At 44.3% G+C, this 23,052-nt stretch overlaps 3 protein-coding genes and 1 long non-coding RNA gene across 7 annotated transcripts; 1 reads left to right on the top strand and 3 right to left on the bottom strand.

The window, feature by feature from the left end:
• The first annotated feature begins 3,021 nt into the window (after window positions 1-3,021).
• On the top strand, window positions 3,022-11,610 carry si:dkey-202e22.2 (netrin-4). 3 transcript variants are annotated; one of them, XM_035389607.1, is made up of 10 exons: window positions 3,022-3,096; window positions 4,730-5,187; window positions 6,163-6,474; window positions 7,137-7,263; window positions 7,614-7,802; window positions 8,502-8,724; window positions 9,100-9,227; window positions 9,413-9,481; window positions 10,495-10,665; window positions 10,897-11,503. In XM_035389607.1, exons 2-10 carry the CDS (start codon window positions 4,765-4,767, stop codon window positions 11,031-11,033), a joined length of 1,779 nt encoding a protein of 592 aa, XP_035245498.1. In that variant the 5' UTR covers window positions 3,022-3,096; window positions 4,730-4,764; the 3' UTR covers window positions 11,034-11,503. The 3 variants fall into 3 exon arrangements, with proteins under 3 accessions (XP_035245498.1, XP_035245497.1, XP_035245499.1); XM_035389606.1 differs by lacking the exon at window positions 3,022-3,096 and adding an exon at window positions 3,345-3,852 and having other exon boundaries at window positions 10,897-11,610; XM_035389608.1 differs by lacking the exons at window positions 3,022-3,096; window positions 10,897-11,503 and adding an exon at window positions 3,345-3,852 and having other exon boundaries at window positions 9,100-9,223; window positions 10,495-10,513.
• On the bottom strand, window positions 4,514-7,778 carry LOC118211981. The gene is made up of 2 exons (XR_004762132.1): window positions 7,642-7,778; window positions 4,514-5,171 (listed from the first exon to the last, which is right to left on the bottom strand). It is a non-coding gene; the product is annotated as an uncharacterized LOC118211981 (long non-coding RNA).
• Window positions 11,611-11,616: 6 nt separating the features above from the next.
• On the bottom strand, window positions 11,617-14,798 carry chchd4a (coiled-coil-helix-coiled-coil-helix domain containing 4a). 2 transcript variants are annotated; one of them, XM_035389609.1, is made up of 3 exons: window positions 14,653-14,798; window positions 12,925-13,023; window positions 11,617-12,767 (listed from the first exon to the last, which is right to left on the bottom strand). In XM_035389609.1, the coding sequence occupies exons 1-3, from the start codon at window positions 14,711-14,713 to the stop codon at window positions 12,406-12,408; spliced, it is 522 nt and encodes a 173-aa protein (XP_035245500.1). In that variant the 5' UTR covers window positions 14,714-14,798; the 3' UTR covers window positions 11,617-12,405. The 2 variants fall into 2 exon arrangements, with proteins under 2 accessions (XP_035245500.1, XP_035245501.1); XM_035389610.1 differs by having other exon boundaries at window positions 14,507-14,793.
• Window positions 14,799-15,707: 909 nt separating this feature from the next.
• Window positions 15,708-22,937, bottom strand: LOC118211581 (protein transport protein Sec61 subunit alpha-like 1). Its single transcript, XM_035388916.1, has 12 exons — window positions 22,795-22,937; window positions 21,650-21,717; window positions 21,485-21,550; window positions 21,149-21,227; window positions 20,546-20,677; window positions 19,827-19,936; window positions 19,522-19,675; window positions 19,009-19,169; window positions 18,509-18,706; window positions 17,940-18,131; window positions 17,462-17,538; window positions 15,708-17,181 (listed from the first exon to the last, which is right to left on the bottom strand). Exons 1-12 carry the CDS (start codon window positions 22,799-22,801, stop codon window positions 16,995-16,997), a joined length of 1,431 nt encoding a protein of 476 aa, XP_035244807.1. The 5' UTR covers window positions 22,802-22,937; the 3' UTR covers window positions 15,708-16,994.
• Between the last annotated feature and the right edge of the window lie 115 nt (window positions 22,938-23,052).

Genomic DNA, 23,052 nt, shown 5'->3' with positions numbered 1-23,052 from the left:
TGTGTGGAGAACCTTCCTAACCAGCCACATGCCAGGCCTACCTTATTCAGCCTGCCTTACTTACATCAGGTGACAACCGTACAACTTAAACTGCATATTTATTTAGCACATGTAACTGTTAGATATTTTTAATTAAACGTGACTGATGATTCATTATTTCCCAAATCAATGCTCCCCACTTTATTATATGAGCTATAAAAAAAAGCTATAATCAAAATCAATAGTGTGATTGGGGACCGAGGGCCAAAAATCATGGATTTATCTGGCGCCTATCCAGTGGATGGCGCCCTTTGCGACCGCCCTTGTCGCATATGCCTAGACCTGGTCCTGCTAGACATGCTCACAGATCTGACGCACATATGCAGAGGTTTCATAGTCACTGCCGTTTTATAAGTGCAATGCATTAATTAGAGATGCGCTTCAGCGGAGACAAATGTTCGAATTTGCCTAGATTGTATTCACAATATTCATCCTGGTCCAGTCAGATAAGCTTAATGAGAGCTTATTTCGTGCTAACAACCTGGTAACCCAAGATAAGAAAATAAGTACGAAGTTTCACATAACAAATGTCAGATGGAGGACAGCACCTTCATTGCAGTCTGCAGTTTACATTTAAGCAGACACTGATGGAAAGAGTCCTCTCTTCTCTGCAAGCCTACTCACCAAAGGTTAACAATACTGCCACGGTAACCAAGACTAAACAGACAGATTTCACTTTGCATGGATTACAACCATAATTTTGGCAATGAGAGCACACCTCAATATACCATTTCACCCCTCTCTGCTGCATACTGTATTAGGTTATCTCCGGGTTTAGGTCAGCGGCCATTTCAGGCCTGAAATGGAAGAGGCAGTGGTGCAGGTAGCTTCTGATCACCATCAGCCAACCTGCTTTGTGCCTTTTTCAAGGGCATCTATTGAAAAAATCTCTTTTTTCTTGTTTGCTTTTCTTTGAAGACTTTCCTTAATCATGTTTGCCTCAGTTCAGCCCAAGTGAACATTCCCTTATTTTTAATTGTAAAACCTCTTTACTAGCTGCAAGCTGGCACAACTCAAGTCATTCTCTCACCGTAAAAACATTTTTCACAATTACTTCTGACTCTGATAATGTTTTCCATATTTTCACATTTCAGCTGAATAGTGTAGCCAAATATAGAGTTTGTTGAGTACACTGCTTTTGCAATGGTTTATTGTTTTCTCTACTGCTGTGAAAGTCTTAGAGCTCTCATCTCTGTGAACTTTAGAAAGCCTAAATAAATTACTGGGGAAATTTCAAATTGTTATAAAATTCACAACAACCATAAAGATCTGTGGAATAATTTCAATTTCATAAAAATTGGTATAGAGGAAGGGAGAGAAAGATGCAAGTAGAGAGAGTGAGGAAGAAAAGAAAGACAAGATAGAAAGGAATGCAGGGGAATGGACAACAGAGAGGGGTGTGTGTGTGTGCGTGTGTGCATATGCATGCGTGTGTGTGTGTATCAGCATTCTTGCAGTCTCTTGGAATGAAAGATTGGGGGTGCAGGCAGGTGAGTTACAGCCTAGAGTGAACCACAGACTCAGTCAGAGAGGCAGAAGACAGACACCAACATAGGGTCAGAACATAAGGCAGCTCTTCAACTCAACAAGGGTAGGTCATGAATGAACCCCCAACCACCACCCCACATTCCCATTGGTCAACTGGCCTCTGACCCCCAAAGGCTCCACCACTCCTATAGTGGCTTTGTTTCAACAAATCTTTGTAGCCACTGACCAAGTAAGAGAGAGATTTTGAAACACTCCACACCACACATGAGGCCAAAACAAACCTTTGAGCATCCTGCTGGAGTCAAACATAACAGGAAAAGAGTAAGAAAAATTGAAACAGCATCTTTGCACCTCTGAAAGTGAGCAGTGTTTCTGGCTGGCCAGTGGATTTGCCTGCCTCTCCATAGGTGTTGTTGGTAAAGAAGCCAGCCTCGCTGTAGTACACAAATATAACCATCACAGGGGAAACATGGCTGAAAAAGCAAAAGGAAGCTTAGGGATTCCAGTGCTGATGTGACTGACATCTCCTTATCCACCATACTCTCTCTGTGTGCGTGCTGTTTGAAGTATATCGTGAGAAATGAAGGCCAGTTCCTCCCTTGAGGTCTGCAAACCATACAAAGCCAACAAAAAGCAATGGAGCTCTGACACGCAACTGTGGTGTGAGGGAGTGTGGATGGAGGGAGGCGAGGCAGGAGCCAGGAGCTACAATAGGCTGGCAAGCAACTTTTACACTCATTGAGCTGAAAGGAGGAGGCCTGGGTTAAGTGAGCAGAGGGAGAAACAGAGGTCCCAAAGCTCAATTTATGAGGGTGCATGGGAAATGGCTGTGGTGGGGGTGGGGGGGGAGCAAGAAAGTTGGGAAGGTAAGGTGTTCGGAAGGTAAGGGGGGGGGGGGGGGGGGGTGAAAGCAAGAAAGTTGGGAAGGTAAGGTGTTCAGAAATGTACTCTTTGTATTGCAGTAAGAAAAAAATGCCTGGCTGCATAGGGGAGAATTCTGAACAGTATGCCTGTGTTTTGGTTTTCTTCCCCAGTCTACTCCTTACTGTAGGCACCTGTGCAGTTTTAGATCTGTGTGTGTGTTCCTAAGTACATCACTGAAAACAGGATGTATCTATATTACGCACTTTGCCTTGCCGAGTCGAAAACTAAACACATGCGTTTTCTTGTACAGGGGTTGATTTAATCTAATTTCTTGGCAGTCATTACATAGACTGGGGGGGAAATAGCATTGCAATCTGTTTCCTTTCTTGTCCATTAAGGTGCTCGAGTTAATGTGTGAGACAGCTATAAAGGCTGGTATGCAATGTGGGCCTGTTTTGTATTAGCAATGTTGATGAGCTCCTGGAAATATCTTTGGGAATAGCCTCAAACGCCACTCCTGCGCACTTGATGGAAATTTAACACAGTACGTCATTCCCCTCTGGAGGAGTAGGATGGGTCCCGTTCCAGTCACTCTTGCGATCGTTCTCCGTAGATTGCGGTGCGTGGTTTAAACACTGACTGCTAGCGTCGTTGTAGTACTCCTCTACTCCACCACGGGGCTCTTCTGACACAGCTGACGGCTCGGTAATACGCACTCATAACACTACTGGGAAACTCACTTGAGCGCACACACCAGACAATACATTTCAAGGCAAAGACGAGAGAAATGTCTGAGCATTACGGAGCGCTCTTTTTGTTGCTGAGCAATTCTTCTTTTAGTTTATGTCATTAACATCATAAAACCAAAACCCGAACTTGGGTCCTTTTTTTACAAATACATAGGCAAAATAATAATAATGAAAAAACATTCAAATGCACACAAAGGAAAACACCAAATCTTCGGTTATTAGCTGGAATTACATACGAGACTAATTCATCTGTGCAATACACGCATTTCTGAACGGACGTGAATCGACTGTTAGTGTGTGCATACTGTATATTGTATGAATTGATGGATATTGGTGGGAATTAGGGAAGGGAGCCAAGTTTCAAGGGATTTATGGACGCATGGACACGGAGAACTGGCTGCTACAAATATCAACCGGGTACTGTCTGGTGCGCTTTTTCTGAAGTCGATTTACGTCACGTTGGAAGAAAACAAAACGTTTAAAGGTGGTATGGCACACCCTCCAAAAACTATCAGTGGACATCCGCAGGGGATAAACAGACGCGAATTTGTATGAATCGTCCAAAGGTATAGGCTATCTAGAACCCAGTGGACAACAATTCAACGGGACCTTCAGGAAAAAGTAGGGGAGAACTACTCAGGGCTCGTACAAGTTACGATGCACTCAGGCAACTATATATTGCTCTTTCTTGGGCTCCTGGACAGCGGGACTGGTAAGTGAGCTCGTTGCGACGGCGGTTTCGCTGCCAAAGCCAGAGGTTAGATATGATAGTTGCATAGAATTAATCAATAGTACGATATAAATATAGCAACAAACATCTGCTCGTTTTCTCTGAAATAATCCTTTTGTCGGAAATTAACACCTGTTTCAAAATAAGGTTTCACGCCACAACCTTGATGCCAGACATGAATATGCATATCTGGTGTTGTACTTAATTTACATTTTACGTCAGCTGCGTTATTTCAACGTTATTACATAATCGAAAAAAATATTTCGTTAACTTTGGAAATAGGCTATTCCTGATACCGTGGTGAGTGGTTTTATTTCACTGTCATTTTTTGTGCGTATGGAGTCAATTAGGTAATTAGTTGCAAAGGGATTTGAATCATTACTCATACCCAAATGTATATGGTAATTAGCTGGTCTTGCGTCAATTAGTTGGTCCCGAATAAAAATCCGTTCTTTTGCATTTGCGTGGAGTGTTCACCACCATTAACACACAACGGGTGCACACGAGACAGTGCATCTCAGCTACATACAGGGACCTCAAGCTGTCCACTCGTTCTGTCTTCTTTTTTTGTTCTGTCATAATAAATGAAACAAAGGTAAATTATTTGTATTGCATGTGTATTGTAAAAGAAAATACAAAGTAAACACTTTGAATTATATTTATTTAACTAATAACTTTCATCATAGCTGCATAAACATTTAGACACATATTTCACTTGAAGACATGTATGTCACTGAAAAGACTCAAAAAAGAGGAAAAATGCAATGTGCAGAAAAAGGCACAGACTGTTCACAGGCAGCTGTTACCTCCCCACCACCAACCCCTTTTAACCGAGTCTCCATTGTGGGTCTTCTCTTAGCCCTGCAGTGCAAAGATCATGCCTGCAGCCCCCCAATGGGAAACCTGGCGACTGGCAGAAGGCTCCAGACCCTGACCAGTTGTTATGGTGGACCCTCCTCTCTCCGCTCTGCTCCCAGCTACCCATGCTCAGTGTCCCACCCACCTAGCCACATGGCGGATGACCCCTTCTTGCACCCTGGCACCTGGTGGGCGTCTGAGGCTGGCGTGGGAGAGGAGGAGATCCGTCTGGACCTGGAGGCCCAGTTCTGCCTGACCCACCTCATCATGCTGTTCCGCTCACCCCGTCCTGCGGCGATGGTACTGGAGCGATCCCGCGACTTTGCCCAAAGCTGGGGGCCTCTCAAGCTCTTTGCCAGCAACTGCAGCCAGACCTTCGGTCTCCCTGACGACGTGAGCCAGCCAGGTGCGCCCTGCACCTCCCGCTACTCCGGAGCCTTGCCCTGCAGTGAGGGAGAGGTAAACGAGGGCGGGGCTGTGGACATCGCGGGGAAACTGCTCCAGCCATTTCTGGCCTTATTCCCCCACACAGCGTGTTTCCCTGTGTCATGCCAGTGCTGCCAGCTTTGGATTTTTCTTCCAAATTGTCACTGAATTTGTGCTGCCCTGCAGTGCTGTCTTTTTCCATAAAACAAAATCAACTCAATAAAAATGTATGATTTACAATACAATAGCTAGAGGGGCTTAAATCTGAATAGAATCAGCATAATTGCATTTGCTTAAGATTAGTTTATGCAAAAAGCCAGTTTGTAATGAGTGGCATTGAAAAAAAAATGAAAAAAAAACATATATATATATATATATATATATATATATATATTTTTTTTTTTTTTTTTTGTTTTACCTTTTATTGTTTTGGCTGGTAAATGACATCACTTTGGCTTGGGATTTCGAAATCAAACCAGGTTAAATGCAACATGGACAGTTTCACAGAACCATGATATGTAGGTCAGAAACCTTTAACTGGTTTTCATGGAATCATTATAATACACAGCACTTAATTTCCCCCCACAAATGGAGACCACTCAAGCATTAAATATATGGTAGACACCCATGACACAAAAAAGTGGTCACAAGCAAAACCTAGTAATTATAACTTAGAAAGGTAATTCTATAGACAGGTATATGCATTCATACTGACAGTGCTGCTCAACCTTGTTCCTGGAGATCTGCCATCCTGTAGGTTTTCCCTCCAACCCTAATTTGGCACATCTGATTCTACTAATTAGCAGCTAAAAAATATATCTTGCTGCTGAATGAGGTGTGCTTTGTTAGGGTTGATCTGAACACCTACAGGATGGTATATCTCTAGGAACAGGGATGGGCAGCCCTGCATACTAAGTTTAATGTTGGGTTTCCTTTTAAACAGTACTTGTTCAGGCGATGACATGATGTCACTGCATGAGGGTCATATTATCCTCTGTCTCTTTCCAGGTGATCTTTAGAGCCTTGGGTCCTGGTAGCGGAGTGGATGATCCCTACAGTCAAGAGGCTGTTCACCTGCTGACCCTCACCAATCTGCGCATCCGCCTGCTGGGGGCACAGTCCTGCCCCTACCCTGGAGCTGCCAATCACCCTAGCCCCTCCCCTATCCCTCTGAACTTCTCCAAGCCTTTACCCACACCCCAAATGGCATCGTTTGCTGTCTACACCTTGCTGGCCGGCGGAACTTGCCTTTGTCATGGCCATGCTGAGCGATGTCTTCCCCTTTCAGGGCCCCGAGACGCGCTGCACCAAGGGGGCATGGTGAGCCAAAAAGGGGGGGCGGGGATGGAGCTGAGATGGATACTAATGGGAGAGTGAGGCTTCATGAACCATCTCTGAGAGTGTGTGCTCATTATGTAGAAGAAACAACATTTCAGAACACACAGATTATCTGAGTAACTTTCTCAGGATGTCCCACCAGAGTCAATGCCTCGCTGTCTAATTCAGTGGTTTTCAGACTCGGTCCTGGGGACCGCTGTGTGTGCTGGTTTTCATTCCAAACACAATTGCAATCCCAGAGTTTTAATAAGCTGTTAATTTTTCTTAATTACACTCTTCATGCATAGCTATTTCTGGCATGATGTGGCTTAAGGGGGTAAATAATTCTTCAAAACATGAAAAGTAATTAGGAAAAATTAACAGCTTGTTAAAATTCTAGGATAGCAATTGCGGTTTGAATGAAAACCAGCATACATAACGTTCCCCCAGGACTGAGTTTGAAAACCACTGGTATTATTAATAGCACTGTAGCGCCCCAATTAAGACAGGACATGAGCCTTACACACCTCAATACACAATTATATTACTCTATTCACATTTGGATTTAGCAAAATCCCCAAAGGGTAGTGCTACTGCTATCAATCTCTGACCCATACAAGCCAAAGGCCATATATCACTCTAGTGTGAGTTGCGCTGTATTTCAGGTGCAGGCCAGGTGCATGTGTCTGCATCACACAGCAGGTGAGCACTGTGAAAAGTGTGCCCCGCTCTTCAACGACCGGCCCTGGCGTCCAGCCAATGGCAGCAGCGGGGAGCCCCATGCCTGCCAGAGTGAGTATCAGCCCTGCCGGGCCGGGAGTCAGTAAAGAGTCACTCCAGGTCACCGTCTACTCGTGAGGGTGAAGCTTTCTGCATAAGAAAACTTATATTTCCTTCCCATTTTGGAATTAGCAAGTGTGCCTCGCAAGTTACTGCTAGGCTAGCGCCGCCCACATAAAGGAGTGCTGTGTCTGAAGCATGTAACTTCAACAGGAAGGGCAGATTGGAGGAGAGGATTCAGAGACCACTGTAATGTTGCTGGAACGACCGAATGTAACAGTAGCCCTGGCCATCCTCACCCTAGCTGCTTCTCCGCTTCTCCCCTCCTGTCCTCCTTCTTTCTCTCCTTATGTTCCGGACAGAGTGCGAGTGTCACGATCATGCAAATACCTGTCGCTTCTCCCGGCGAGCGTGGCGGTCCTCAGGTGGGTCCAGCGGGGGGATCTGTGACAACTGCCGCCACAACACCGAGGGCCGCAGGTGCCAACGCTGTCGCCCGGGCTACCATCGCCGCCCTGCCAAACCCCTGAACTCTCCCCACGCCTGCACACGTAAGTCAGAGAGGGAAGAGTAACGAGAGTAACAAACATTTTAAAGACAACAAAGCGGCTTAAAGCACAGTGGGTCCTGTGGAGCTCGTTTTCATTAGCTCCAGCGGGGGCCTATGTCTGCGTGTAACAAGAGTGCTCAAACTTACAAAACCCAGAACCCACAAAATGAGTGAATACGTTTTATGAGAACCACCAGCCCTAAAACACAACCTGCTGAAATATGAGAAACATATGTTGAAATAACAGAAGGCAGACAAGCCAACAGTTTTGAGTTTTATTCATGTGAATGCCAGTGGAAGGTGTGTACTGTGTGTTTTTCACATTAGCTCATGACCCATGACCCACCAATGAGTTGGGACTCATAGTTTAGGAAGCACTGAAATGTATTCTCAGTGTCATACAAAAACCATTTAGCGGTTTTGTTTTTTCCCGCACATAGAAAGTTCTGACTAATGCACTGTGAACATCAATAAGCAACTAATGAAATTTGTTTGTGTGAATAAAATATAATGTTGAATTTTTAAATATTTTTATATTTATATTTTAATTTCCTTAGAATTATTGTGTTTGGAGGTACAAGGATACTGCTTGGGACCAACACTATTATTCACACAAAGCAGCTGAATGATTGCATGAGTTTGTATGACCTTCTGGTGACAGGAATTTATGCCTACTCCACATCTTTCCTGCCTTTCTCAGGATGCCTGTGTGACCCGGTAGGCACAGTGCCAGCCCGGGATAGAGGCAGGGGTAAGGGTCGGTGGTGCCACCCCCGTAGTGGACACTGCCACTGCAGGCCAGGAGTCGGTGGCACAAGGTGCAACATCTGCCTCCCGGGACACTGGGGTTTTGGGGATGAGGGGTGCAAGCCGTGCGTGTGCCCTCAAAACTGTGACCCCGTCACAGGCCACTGTCCGGACAGGTGGGTCTGTGTCCTTCACACACACACAAACACATGCATGCACGCACACACAGACACAGACACACACACACACACACACACAAACACATGCATGCACGCACACAGACACACAGACACACACACAAACACACACACACACATGCAATGACTCCTCCTAGGGGGCCATGGTCCTGAGGGCTGAATATACTTTAAAACCAGCCACTGCCACAACAGGAGAGGTTACCACCCAATCATATGCTTTTCAGTAAATAAGACCTGAGTTAAACAGACCTGAAACCAGCAGACACAATAGTAAACCTGAGCAGTAATACAGTCCACCCAGTCCACAGTGAGTTCAATTGCCCTTCCATCTACTATTCTTTCGCTAATTGACAGTCATCACCGTGAGGTGGTCTACCACATTCCAGTTGGAGGCAAGATCACCGATATCACGCACACCCAGACCAATGGGAATGAGAGGGCATGGTCCGAGGAGCTTGCCATCTCTGCTCTTCATCATGTGGGTGAGCAACTTGAAATGGGGCAAACTTTGAGGGTGGGAGGGAACCCAAATGTTCATTTTGACAAAAAAAGATGCGGCAGAGCAAAGTGTGGTGAAGGTTCTGGTCTAACAGAAGTGCTGATGCACCAGTGAACGTGTAGAGTGGTGCGCTTGTGTTCTGACAGTGACATTCCCTCTCTCTGCCAGGCAAATGCACCTGTGAAGTGAAGAAATTCAGAAGTGTCACTGAACTCTGCAGGATGAAGCACACCTATGGTACAGGAAATGAATATGCTTTATATAATGGAATGTTATGCACTGGTGCTATGAACGTGACATCCATGATGAATTAACTGCATGCTATTATTTTGCATGCTGGTATATTGATGTGAACCTATGATACCTCAATGTTCTGATGAATAAATTATGCATTATTAGCATATTGATATGAAAGGGCTGCAATACACTTTGTAAAGTATTAACATTAATTGTATTACATCATTGTGGAATGTGTCATTCTTAGTCATGTAATTCTGTATAAGCACAATCATGGTTCATTTATTAATGCGTAGATAGTGCATTATTGAAGCACTGACATAAACTGGGACAGGGTGCAGTAAGTAGACATATATTGTGTCCTATATTGTGATGTGAGCTGTGGAAATCATCTGTAGGTACACTACATGGCCAAAAGCCTGACACTTGACATCCAACATCTCATCCAAAATTATGGGCATTAATATGACGTTGGTCCACACTTTGTGACTATAACAACCTCCACTCCTCTGGGAAGGCTTTTTACTAGATGTTGGAGCATTGCTGCAGGGATTTGCTTCCAATCAGCCAGAAGAGCATTTGTGAGGTCAGGCACTGATTTGCCTGAGATTAAGCCTGGTTCACTGTTGGCTTTCCAGTTGATCCACGAAGGTGTTGAATGGGGTTGAGGTCAGGGCTCTGTGCAGGCCAGTCAAGTTCTTCCACACCATTCTCAACAAAACCATTTCTATATGCCCCCCCCCCCCCAAGTGCCCATGCTGAGACAAGCAAGGGCCTTCCCCAAACTGTAGGGGAAGCACAGAATCATCTAGAACGAGATTGTATGCTGTATTACTGCAAGATTGGCCTTCAGTGGAACTAAGGGTCCTAGCCCAAACCATGAAGAACAGCCCCAGACACTTTTGGTCATATAGTGCATCTGTCTCTGTATCAATGTAAATACTGAGTGCATTAGATATTGACATGGGTTGATTGTGCATTCATGTGCACTGTGTGTGTGTGTGTGTAAACAGTGATTAAGGGCACTGTCCTGTCAGCCCATGACAAGGGGAGTCACGCCGAGGTGAGAGTAAAGGTACGCAAGGTCCTGCGTTCGGGACAGGGGTTACTGTCCCAGGGCACCCACACCTTGTATCCCCTGTCCTGGACCAGCCGTGGGTGCACCTGTCCTGTCCTCAACCCAGGTACTCCCATACGTACTGCCAAAATGCCACCCTCTTCTCCCAACACCCCAACCAAAAAGTCTCCCTTTCATCCTCATCCCACCTCATAACACCCACATAAGCACCCCATTCTCCTACAGACACTATTCATTGACACCAACATGCATACATTAGCTAACATCGCCTGCTCTCTGAGTAGCACCCCTAAAAGTCAAACACAAACTGACCTCTCTCACCCTGTCCACTGGCCAGGTGTGGACTATCTGCTGGCCGGACCAGAGGAGGCCAAGTCCGGGCGACTGCTGGTGACCATGCAGAGCGTGGCGTTGCCATGGACACCTGCCCTGGGCGATCAGGTGACTAAGGGACTGCAACGAGGCTGCCCCTGACCCCGCCCCCTCCCGTATGCACACGGAGCGGGCAGTGCCTCTGACTCACCTGGCCCTGCAGGAGTGCAGGCAGACGCTGCAGGCCACCTGCACTGAAGCCATACAGACATATGAGCCAGGCGACCCACTCCCGTGGCCCACGCTCACCGGAGCATTTTGGACAGCCATCTACCGGATGAAACTTAAGGGATGCAGTTTGTAAGCCTCACCTTGTTTATGTGAAGCGACTTGAGCCTTGACCTAGGGGAATCGGGCACACTGGAAGATTCGCTGTTAGCAAGTTTCTCACTGGTGCAGCGTTGGGATAGGACAGTCACACACCTGTGTGTGAGGCCAGGTATTCAACCTGAGGGCCAAAGGTCTCCTGCTTAATTTAGCCCTCTTCCATTCATGAGTTGCACCACAGGAGAGAAACTGTATTTTGTGCCTGGGCTCATGGGTGCAGGCCAGAGAGGCAGTAAAAATCAATGCGTTTCTTTGCTTTTTACAAGCTGACATTAGGGGCGGGGCATTACTTTACATTATGCAAGCAATAAACTTTAATCAATCAATGACAGACTCAGAATTAACCATTCATTCAGGCTTTAGGAGAAAAGTATTATATTTTTAAATATACAATAAAATGTGAGAAGCACTTGGGTCTCTGATGTCAGATTAAAGGCTCTCTTTTCCTGGTGCACAGCATTAGACCAATTAGTATAGAATACCCTTCACTCCCCCTGGACAGGTGCGAGTCCCCACAGCAGACCAATCTCATGCCGCCCCTCATGATGCACAAGTACGCACACACTCAAACATTCAGTGTAAAGACCAGTAACTTTCATCTGACCAGAGTGACAGTTGCAGTACTGCATGTGTGATATAAATACAACTGGAAACAGGTCGGCAACCAGTCGATACTGACTGCCACTTGGCTTCAGGAAAGCCAAGGACCACGCAAGGCCAATCTCTTTAGCCCACCAGAAACGGGAAAATTAACCAAAAATTGGCCGAAACCACTAAAATTTTTCTGCAAGTGCAACTGACTTCCCCAACATGGCTCTTCCCTTCCCCTCCTCCCTTCTAGCAGCCCAAGCCTACAGGAACCCAAGGCGCACAGTAATCTCAGTAAGCACTGTTTGTGTGCGTTTTATTTCCTCCCCAGGCCTATGTTTGAATTTCCCTGACAGAGAGACAGAAACAGAGGAAATGCTCTCCTAACATGTTGGGTCCTCGTTTTTCTTCTTCTCACACTCTTAAAATGTGGAACAAAAAAGCACCCAGAAGAGTCAGAGGGCTTTAGCACTGATACACATCTGTGTGTACAAAAAAGTCAGGTTGCAAGGGGGTGCACAAGTAGGCGAAGGACTTAACAGAGAGGAGTGCTTGGGTATTAGCTGGAGGCCTTGCTGTCTGTGGAAGGTACATCTTCTGAAAAGGGGGCCGAACTGGGTCCAGAGGTCAGAGAAGGGTTAGAGTTATCAGTGGAGGGCGTGGCTTCGGCCACCCCGCCCTCATCCCCGCCTTGTGGGGGGACACTTTCATTGTCATCCTCCTTAGGGTACAACTCGGGGTACCTCTGCATACACTCCTGCATGCCTCGGAACCTGTCCACACAGTCCGACCCTTTCACCTCCTCTGTGCTGTAGTGGAAGCAGGAAAAGGCTGCTTTGAACTGTTCTCCACAGGGCCCACTGGCCATGCCACCCAAGCACGGGCAGTTCCAGTTAATCTCCCCGCTGGGCAGGATCAGGCCTTTGAGAGAAGAGGAAGGGCAACCGTTAAAACTTATTTCTCAGACAAACTGCACACTGAAACCAAATGTTTAGAACCATACACTATTGGTTTTATTGTACATCACACAGAACCTCCTTTCCCAGATTTACAAGGAATGTGGGAACCCTGTACCCACCATGGTCCTCATAGGGGTCATTAGGGTCTTCGGCAATCAGCTCAGCATTACTGGGTGCTTCATGATCCTCTTTGGTCACAAAAATGATTCGATCTTTACCTGTCAGAACAAGCAAATAAAACGTTACTCCCAGGAAATTAGCATGTGATTTTCAAAATGATGCCAAATTCTTTCATTATTTACACCAAAGCAATTCCAACTAGGACCCAGCAGAACTGTATAAACTAGCTCACGAGATTCGCCAACTAGCTACCTAGCTAGCTCTGCACGTTGTACAACATAGTTGTCGAGCTACATGCTCTATGGAATTTGCTAACAAATGTTACATTAGTTATACCAGTGGTTCCCAACCTCAGTCCTGGAGTATATGGAGGACCAAAAATTCCAAAATAAATAAATAAAATGACTCGAATGAATAAACAAATAATTATCAAAAATATAAAATAAAAAACTCTTAATATAAAGAAAAATATGTAAATAAATGAATGTACGCAGAAATAAAACACGATAAAATCTTAATTAATTTATTTCCATATTTCTTGATTCATTCATTTCTGTACATATTTATTTCAATTTTTATTTATTTCTGGATCCATTTATTTCTGTATATGCTTATTTCGATTAATGAATTTCTGTATTTATGTATTTCTTCATCCATATGATAATGTGGGGGGCTGTCAATCAGATTTTTCGGGGGCTGTATTGCGTGTTTATATCAAGAAATCCAAATGTATGTAAGGTAATCCTAAACAGTCTTTTAGAGACTAACAGATAGCATAGTTTTGATATAGCATGCTAGTTGGTTACTATTTTGCAAACAATTACATAAGAGGTAACAAACTTTTTTATACCAACTGAAAGACTGGGGTTAAACAATAGACTCCTGAACACTTATTTGAACACGCGTTAAATTTCCTGAAATGTATGGTACTCCAGGACCGAAGTCGGGAACCACTGAGTTAGACAATAAAATAGATTTATCGAACTCCTGAAAGCGTACGCAAACCTATTACAAAATTATGTCAAATTTACTAGTGGCCCAGGACTGAAGCCCCAGGTCATCGCTGGATACAACGTAAACTATTAGACTAGGTTGTTTAGAGGAGGCTCAGCTTTACGACTAACGTTTCGACTAACCCAGCGCTATAAAAAAAATCTGCCATAATGGCTGATAACACAATATTACCGGTTTCCCATCTTGGCGATTTGCCAAATTACTGTTAGCCAGCTAGCGTTACATGCTACAAATGTTATGTTAGTCATCCTCAGAAAGCTATGACGAGAAGCAAGCCAACGTTAGCGCGCTGTTATTCAAGCCATTAAAACAACCGAGGCAGCATTATGAGTAAGAACCGGGCTGGCCAGTCGCTTTATACATGAATAACTTTATAACGGTGTTCACAAGTAGCTACTTGTTTAGTAGACGCGTTAGGCGATCATCTGCATTACAGACTCACATACTCAATATGAAAACTTATATTTACACAGGCTGCTAAGTAGCTAGCAAGCTAACATTAAGTTATTCAATGTCATTGCCGTAGTCTGAACAAGCTCGCTGTAAACTGATACAATTCAGGCGTACCTTCCTGCTTGCAATACGACATATCTGGCGATTTGGATATCAATCTGGCGCCGTGTCAATATCCCTGCCGGTCCCAGTCTGTGCAGTTCTTTGAGTCAGTGATCAGTAACAGCGACCAGTCAGGCCAAGCAACCACATTCACTCACCCGGCTTGTGCCGCTTAGCACGCTGTGACCCACAACCTCTCATCTTTCGACCTCCACACATCTGCACGTGGTATTTTACGTCAGGGCGGAAAGGGCCCTTCTACTGACAGAGTTGACCATCGGAATGCCTGTCTGTTTCCTTCGCGTGCATCTTTCAAAATGTATGGCAAAGCTACCAACTTGTCCGAGGTACTATAAGACGTCGTGATACACGTCGTGTTCTGCTGTTCACTGACATTTTCTCTAAGCAGACCCTTATCACTCGAGTCAGACCGGATTGAAGATAAAGCCAAACCAGCTAGTCAACTGTCAACTGCATCAGAGACCATTTTAGGAGCAAAGTTATCTTAATTTTGGAATTGCTTTCCTGTCTAGATGCATCCAATACATGATTCACGGCTCGGGCAAATTGCTTAAGCAGAATTGTTCCCAGTTTCTAACAAATCCATGGTAAACAGCGATATATTAGGCTACAGCTTTTCCAGGCATAATTTTTTAGTTGAGCCATTGTAATTTGTGAAAACTCACTGAAAACCCAAGCATCTGTGCCATGCTTAGACCGTGACAGCCTAAGTTCACTTGCATGCATATATCCAAAAGTTTTTATGGTGTGAACACTCTGGAATGCAATTAATGTATATGTCAGATTGACATAATTTGCTTTCATATTGGTCAATGGTTAACTGGGCCTTAGAAGAAAATGGAATTAATGGAATTCCTTAAGTTTCCACTCTGTCATTAGCAAAGGATACAACCCTGAACTATGTAGACCAGGCCACTGCCAATTGCCTTTATTTACTGAGCCACTTGAGCACCAGGAGTACCAAAAAGCATTAAGGCTAATTAAGTCCCATGGATTCAGCTTAGTTATGCAATTTTAAATGTCCCACAAACTTCACATACATCAACACCCATCCACAGAGGCAGAAAACAGATGTCCAGGTGATCAAATTTATGCAAAGGCAACTGTGTAGGGCTTGTTGCATGATAGGACTGTATGCTGGTGGTTATCAAGCATGCAGGACTTGAATAGAAGAAATGGCAGCAGTTATCTGTGCATTTTTTCCCCAAAGTAGCTTTTATTGACCATGGCCTTTTCTAAACAGATTGCATTTGTTCAAAGCAGGTTTTTCCTTATCTTTACACATTCGAAAATTATTTTACACTGTGGAGGAATAATGGGTACAATGGATATATACAGAAAAAACAAAAAAAATCCATGATGTCAGAAAAATCGCTTGTTTTTTTCCATTCTTTAATACAGTTATATCCAATGCATGAAATAAAAATAAAAACAACCCCTCCCCAACCTGACCCACGCACCCTCCAGCATCTGCCAGGCAGAATATGTTGCTGCACAAGGCCAATTACATCAGAGACAAAGGACCTAGTGACCAACAAAACACTTCCCTTTACCTGGACTGAAATAAAAGACACCCTGTGTACTCTTGATAAGACCTGTGTGAATACATTAGGAAAATGGAAAAACTAAAAGAAGCAGGACAGAGATTCATGGGGTATCTGTACTTTGTTTCCTTTATAATCGCCGTTCTTTTAAAAAAAGAAAAAAGTGGATGCAATTCAAACAGGCAGTTTCATTTTCAACATGAAACGGCTCTGGCACCACTCTCCTCACCCATTAAAAACAACCAGAAATAACCACGACTGAATTCTCACCCGTGTCTCACAGGTACAGACCTCCCCAGAATGCCTAGGTGCAAAGGTATTCCCTGACAGACAACAGCGGGGAGCCAAGGGCCACTTGCCCACCCATCATCCCAAAAACATTTTTTTGGGGGGGTGAGTATAACAAGGCTTTGAAACCATGAGTAGTTTTCTTGTTCATAGGAAGCATAGGCTGACTGAAACAAAAGCCTGCTCTGATATGAACAGGACCAACGGCACCTTCAGACCCAGTCTGTAGACGGCTGCAGCCCAAAATGCCACCCAGGACCCAGCCTCAGTCAACCAGCTGGCCACTTGTGCTTTTAGGCATGTTCTCCAAAGCAAAATAAAACTTCAAGAAGATCTAATGAGAACATGGTGCCAAGTATTGACAACCAATGTGGGGGCAGGAGTGTGGGTAAATGGGACAGGACGAGGCAATGGGGGAGGGAGGATAGACACAAGGGTGCCCCTCATTCCCAGAGAGAACCCACTTGAATGTTTGTATATCTGCCCATAGGGCTTCTAGAAAAAAAACAAAAAAAAAAAAAAACACATTCTCAAAAGATTCCTCCAGGAGGCAGAAGAACACTGACTGTGCGTGAATAAGAAACTAAAAAAAACAATACAAGAGACAAGTGGTGGCGTCTGTCTGGCGTGTGTGGGGGGGCAAGGATTTAGAAGAGAAGGGCTCCCATGCTCCCCACTTCACTCTGCTCCTTTACAAAGATCTCAAAGTACTGGTAGATGATTGTGACGGCCAACAGGATTCCCGTGCCAGAGCCTATGGCACCCAGGAAGTCAGCCATGACGGACAGCCCGCCGATGCACAGGCCACCAAAGGCTGCAGCTGTAGGGATGTACCTGCGCACAGAAAGGAACAGAGTCAAACACAGGGCCGGTGTAGAAGACCTGTCAAACAACAGCTCCACTCAACTATGTTGGGGGCGCCACATCTTTCCCACTAGCACAACTGCCATTCATTTCTTTCCAAAACATGCTTAACTGCACACAGTGAGTTACACAGCCCTGAAAACCATTAGTAAATAAACTCTGCTTCCAGATGAAAAATCCTATAATTCTGCCTGTGATTTGCTCTTAGGGGAAAGGGCCCTACCACTGATGCAGAGAACTCATTCTTTACCTGTTGAGCTCGTGCACCATGGAAGTCTCCCTGTGCCCTCTCATCACCATCTGCTGCTCCTTCAGCTGTTTAGCGACCTGTTGGACATAAATTCAGAGTGACTGCCTGATACAAAAACCATATAGCCATCATGTAAAATACTGCTTCCCAAACTCTGAGCCCACAGCCTATTTAATGAGAAAATACTGATCTGTGACCCAACCTATTAAAATATAGCCAAACAGAATTAAATGTTAAGATACTTCAAAACAATTAATTTTCTGCAGAGAATGTCCAGCTACCGCATTCAATCTGACTCGTGTGAATGCCAATGGAAAATGTGTCACATACTAGCTGCCCCTTTTTTTGTCAACTCATAACCCACCTCAAAACTTCCTGCAACTCCCCCTAGTCCCTACCCACAGTTTTGTGTCCTCTTGCGTACGTTTCAGTTATCGACTCTATTGTATCAGGTGTACACATGGAAGCGGCAACTCACGTCTTTGGCAGACGACCCAGAAACCTCAATCCAAGTCTTGGAGAAGAAAGCACAGGAGCCCAGCATGAAGACGATGTAGATGACAGCATGGACCGGGTCGTCCAGTACCGAGCCAAACGATTCTGGCGGCGAGAGATAGTAGCACAGGCCTCCGACAGGGTAGGCACGTGCTGGACCTCCAGAGGAAGTGTCCTGTGTGCAGAAGCCCACACCCGTCAGTTCACTGCCCTCCACAGTTTCTGAATGCTTGCTGGCACTGTATTTACCAAGCAGACTGACATCCCTGCACAACCTTGAATAGCATTCCCCTCCATTACACTGCCCATTTGAATCATGGGCACACACTATGTAATCAATAACTTCAGTACCTTATACATACAGTGGGGACCAAAAGTCTGAGGACACTACCAAGTACTAGTTCTCATTTATTCTAACGCAATTATAATAAAGACACTTCTCACTCAAGAATACATTATTAAAAGAAAGCTTATTAGGATGGCACACCACAGTCACCGGTATACACCAAGTGATTTATTGGTTGCTTAGTTGGTTATTAGTTGATTACTTACAGACCAAGTCCCCAGCAGATTGACCAGGAAGTTTCCACTGAATCGCGTGGAGAGCATCTGGGAGATGACGTAGAGATTGGACACCAGGGCAGACTGGAGGATGATGGGAATGTTGGAGGTATAGAACAGTTTAATGGGATAGGTGTTGTATTGGCCACGGTATCTGGCAGACTTGATGGGCAGGTCGACTCTGAAGCCCTGTGGAGAGTGAGAGTATAAGCTTTGTCATATGCAAGCACAATCAGTGGAATAAGAATACATCTCCTCATTGTTGCTGTCTTTTCAAACATACAATCCTGACATGCCACAATCCTAACGCGAAAAGGAAGTTTAACAACTTCTGTTCATCATCATCATCTTGCAAGAGTAGTTAGACATTTTATACACAGTAATCTACATTGAGAATAAATACTGGAGAAACCAGAGGGAATAAATCTACTCTAACAATGTGGCGCTTGTGAGCCAGGAGAGACCGATGACTCTAAAAGATCAGCACTGACCTGGAAGTATATGACCACGGCAAAGACGAAAACGGTGGCGATGAGGTTCATAAGGTTGGGCAGGTTCTGGCGGTAGAAGGCCTCTCTCAGGGCGCGTACTTTGTCTGTGCGGGTGGCCAGCAGGTGGAAGAGGGCGATGATGGCTCCCTCAAACTCCGTTCCTGAACATAAGAGACAGGTTGCACTTTCTAGTCGCTGCTGTCAACCCAAAGTGCGGACCAGACCCAGCCAAACCTTCATTCTGAAGGGCAACAAACATGCTGTACAAGCTTGAATTACACAAAATCATTGAATCCATTCAGGTCACCTAATAATTTTAATGTTGAACTGGAATTAATTAGAGAAATTAATTCTTTAAAGAAAGGGACTTGGTAGGCATTGCTCAGCATGTAACTCAAATCAAATCAAGAGATATCTCTGAACACACTAACTGCAGAAGGTCCGTTGTGTCAGAGCAGCCAGCGCCAATCCCAGCTCTTATAAGCCCTAGAGAAACGTCTGTTGAATTCCTACCTCTGCCGGTGTTCACAGTAGTGGGGCTGAAGGCCTTCCAGACGATGGTCTCGCAGATGTTTGTGGCGATGAAAAGGGAGATTCCAGAGCCCAGGCCATAGCCCTTCTGCAGCAGCTCATCCAGAAGCAGGACAATCAGGCCCGCCACAAACAGCTAGCGAGACGAGACAAATCAAAAGCACACTTTAGCAAGCTGCCTCACTGCACAGCTAAAAGCCCCACTAGTAGCAGAGGGGTTGTACTAACTGACCAATGAGAAAAAGGAAAAAAAAAAAAAAAAAAAAGAGAGTGGGTAAGTGGCTCACCTGAATGATGATTAGCAAGCAGATCCCAGCACCCATCTCCGAGGGATCCCCGTACATCCCAGTCATTACGTACACGATGGCCTGGCCGATGGTGATGATCATACCGAACACTGCCAACCACAGAGAGAGCAACGTTACACGCTTACAGACACACAAGTGCACAAGCAAGGACAAGCATACTATGGTCAAGGATTCCAGCAGAACCCCAGAAATGCAGATAAATGTATGCTAGTGGCCCTCCTTAAATAGAAGCAGCATAACTGAAATGACCCATTAGTAGCCATTTCAACAAGCCTGTGGGTAATAACATAACCAGAGAGTAGACAAGCAGGTTTGATTTTCAACATTCACTTCAATTTATTTTGTATAGTACTTTAAAAAGACACTGTCCCAGAAACACTTTGTACTACAAAAGGACATTTTAAATTTGGTAAAAAATGGAAATGCCACAAATACAACCAAAGAGTTTTCCCAAAAACAAATTCAAGTGAGTCTGAATACAGTTTAACAGACTTAAATCACACTAGAGCGTCAAGTTTCTTGTCTTTTTTCATTTGTCTTTTCTCCCATCACACATATACTCTCTCAACACAAATATACCCCATACTTTTCCAACTCTTTGTTTCTCCAAGCATGGTCCATAACATATCTTTTTCATTTACCCCCACAAAAAAACAACAGATTAGGCAGTCTGTCTGGGTTGGCGGGTGCAGGCTTACATTTTTGTGCCCCGTTAAAAAGTGCTCTGTCCTTGGGGGTGTCCCCGACCTCAATGATTTTGGCTCCAGCCAGCAGCTGCATGATGAGGCCAGAGGTGACGATGGGAGAGATGCCCAGCTCCATCAGAGTACCTGCAGACCAGGGCATGCGGGCAAGGGAAACAAAATAAAATTAAGCAGAATCCAGCCAGGTCTGTATAACAGCAAGGTCATGATCCAACATGAAAGGAAACACCAGGCTGCAGCACACAAAAAATCATTCAAAGTTTTGGCTGGAGCCACCATACTTTAGTCAGCCCACAATGTAACCAAATGACTATGAACAGCATATTAACTATTTGAACACTAAAATGTTTCCTAGTATCTGTGTGAAATCTAGCTTTATCGATTGTTTTTATTTTTATGTGGCACTCATATTTCCTGTCTTGCATATGTGCCAATTGCACAAAATTAATTTCCTTGAACATGCAAAATAAAGGAAATCTTCACCTTAACCAATATCCACCTATGGCCTTAAAAGAACATTAACAGTGGTAAGCAAAAGGGTGATTTATGGTTATGAACTTAAGTACTCAAGGCTTGATCAAGATCTCAAGAACACACCTCTGTTGGATGCCAGAATCACTCTCATCCAGTAGAACGGATCGGCAGAGTCCGATGACATGATCCCAAACAGGGGGATCTAGAGGAGAGAAGAAAGCATGGGCACTATTATATATATTATATAAGACTAATATAATGCTACACAAATCTTGCCATCATCACAGAACTTGCATACATTCCCACAAACCCACCTAGAAATTTGCAATCCATCAGGTGAAAATAACTGGCTACTTCATAAAATACTGGAACACACGGAACTGTGCTGAATACTGGGACAGCTCCGCGGATGTTTGAATGGCTAGCCATGCGATTACTGGATAGCAATTGGCTACTTACCTGGCAGCAGACCAGGAAGATGAAGAGCGTGATGGCAGTCCATAGTACCTTTTCCCTGAACTGAATCTGAAGAGAAATTAAACATTTTAACAAGAGTGAACACCCATGTAACGGAGTTGTAACGGGTCATGAAATGAAGAGAAAAATGTGAATACACAACTTTACCTTTCTTTCTGGCTTCTGAATTTCAGGTAAAACCGCACAGAACGGTTTTATTACTTCCAAAAACTTTACTGAAAAACAAATAGAACAAAATGTATAGTTCATCGAGAGAATGATAGCTAATAATCGAGGCTATGGGCTATTGATCAAAAATGTAAAACGGAAACCCGAGGCATCTTTTCAGACTCAAGGAGACGTGGCATACAACAGACAAGTCAGCATTAGCCAAATGGCGTAATCGAAAGAACAATTTTATCATAATAACGCTGGTAACAAAGCAATCGCTATATGAATGTAAAATAACGCGAAAATGCCACATAGAATTGCTTAAAGCACCAGAAAATCCAATTAACGTGTTGCCAACTTGGAGTGCAAACCAGATGGGCCATATAGCTAGCTAGTACAGATGTAACGCTAGGCTACGTCATCAGTCTTACAACCTTGAATCCAACATCAACGCGTTCACCCGTGCATAAACAATGCATATTTGCAGAAATTAACACATAATAAAATGGTTGACTAGTGCAGCTACCTACTTGATATGAATAGCAGGATCGTATTTTTAACACTTCAACAAAATTGTCTACCTCCACTAGCAAGCAAGCTACGATCATAGAAACGATCGCCGTTCATGTTGCCGTGGAGTTCTCGAAATTATTCATGTAACATTAGCCATGTGAAGTAATAACGGTTATTGACTACCTTACGTCAAACACAAAACTAAGTCAGCTAGTTAGTCAACGTTAGTTAACTTAGTCAAGTAATAATAGCCTTTCTGTACAGTGTAGAACGTTAGCCTAGCGTAACCGCTCTCCACCGTCGAAACATAGATTAAGCAGCCAATGTGTAATCTCAAACCAATACATTAACATCTTTATATTTCAATGAACCACACGATTACTGGGTAGTTTATAACTGTTATGGATACGTTATTATACTGTGGAAAAATTAAACGGCATCCAGCTATAAAGGTTACAGCTCCAGATACTAGTTAAAAACAAAAAATGGCCTCCGCCTATACCACGCTTTAACGGTAGATTTCCCGAACCTTCAATGAAATGTTTCATTGTAAACAGAGCTATTTGCTGCATTTCTCTATCATAATATAATCATACGTTTTGGTTAACCTATTTAGAAAATGTACTCACTGCCCATAGCGCCCTTTGTGTAGATCCCAGTGTGTTAATGGTCCCGGTGTGCTGGATCAGTCAAGTCTGAATGGCACCGGCTCGCCGTTCCGCTCTGAAAAGAAATCACTTTTAGAGACACGTCACCACTACAGCAGCTAATACACGTCAGATGTAAATCAGCATTGGCCTAGTTTCACAAGCCCGGAGGTTAACTAAACCCAAGCGGTCGGGTGAATTTATGTTTTCATTTTGGGCAGCATTGACTGTTCTGTAGTA

Source organism: Anguilla anguilla, chromosome 13 (assembly GCF_013347855.1).
Source record: "Anguilla anguilla isolate fAngAng1 chromosome 13, fAngAng1.pri, whole genome shotgun sequence".
In the NCBI taxonomy this organism is placed as follows: Eukaryota; Metazoa; Chordata; class Actinopteri; order Anguilliformes; family Anguillidae; genus Anguilla; species Anguilla anguilla.
This window is presented reverse-complemented; position numbering and strand designations above follow the sequence as displayed.

Excerpts from the sequence above, each read along its gene's own strand:
- LOC118211581 (XM_035388916.1), bottom strand. Across the intron at positions 19,676-19,826 it reads GCTTGCTAATCATCATTCAG|CTGTTTGTGGCGGGCCTGAT; the intron begins GTGAGCCACTTA and ends TCGTCTCGCTAG. Across the intron at positions 18,132-18,508 it reads ATCTGCTGGGGACTTGGTCT|GACACTTCCTCTGGAGGTCC; the intron begins GTAAGTAATCAA and ends TTCTGCACACAG.
- chchd4a (XM_035389609.1), bottom strand. The coding sequence starts at position 14,713 with ATGTGTGGAGGTCGAAAGATGAGAGGTTGTGGGTCACAGCGTGCTAAG. Across the intron at positions 13,024-14,652 it reads TGCTAAGCGGCACAAGCCGG|GTAAAGATCGAATCATTTTT; the intron begins GTGAGTGAATGT and ends TTGTTCTGACAG. Across the intron at positions 12,768-12,924 it reads TGACCCCTATGAGGACCATG|GCCTGATCCTGCCCAGCGGG; the intron begins GTGGGTACAGGG and ends CTTCTCTCAAAG.
- si:dkey-202e22.2 (XM_035389606.1), top strand. The coding sequence starts at position 3,798 with ATGCACTCAGGCAACTATATATTGCTCTTTCTTGGGCTCCTGGACAGC. Across the intron at positions 7,803-8,501 it reads CTCTCCCCACGCCTGCACAC|GATGCCTGTGTGACCCGGTA; the intron begins GTAAGTCAGAGA and ends TGCCTTTCTCAG. Across the intron at positions 9,482-10,494 it reads CAGGATGAAGCACACCTATG|TGATTAAGGGCACTGTCCTG; the intron begins GTACAGGAAATG and ends GTGTGTAAACAG.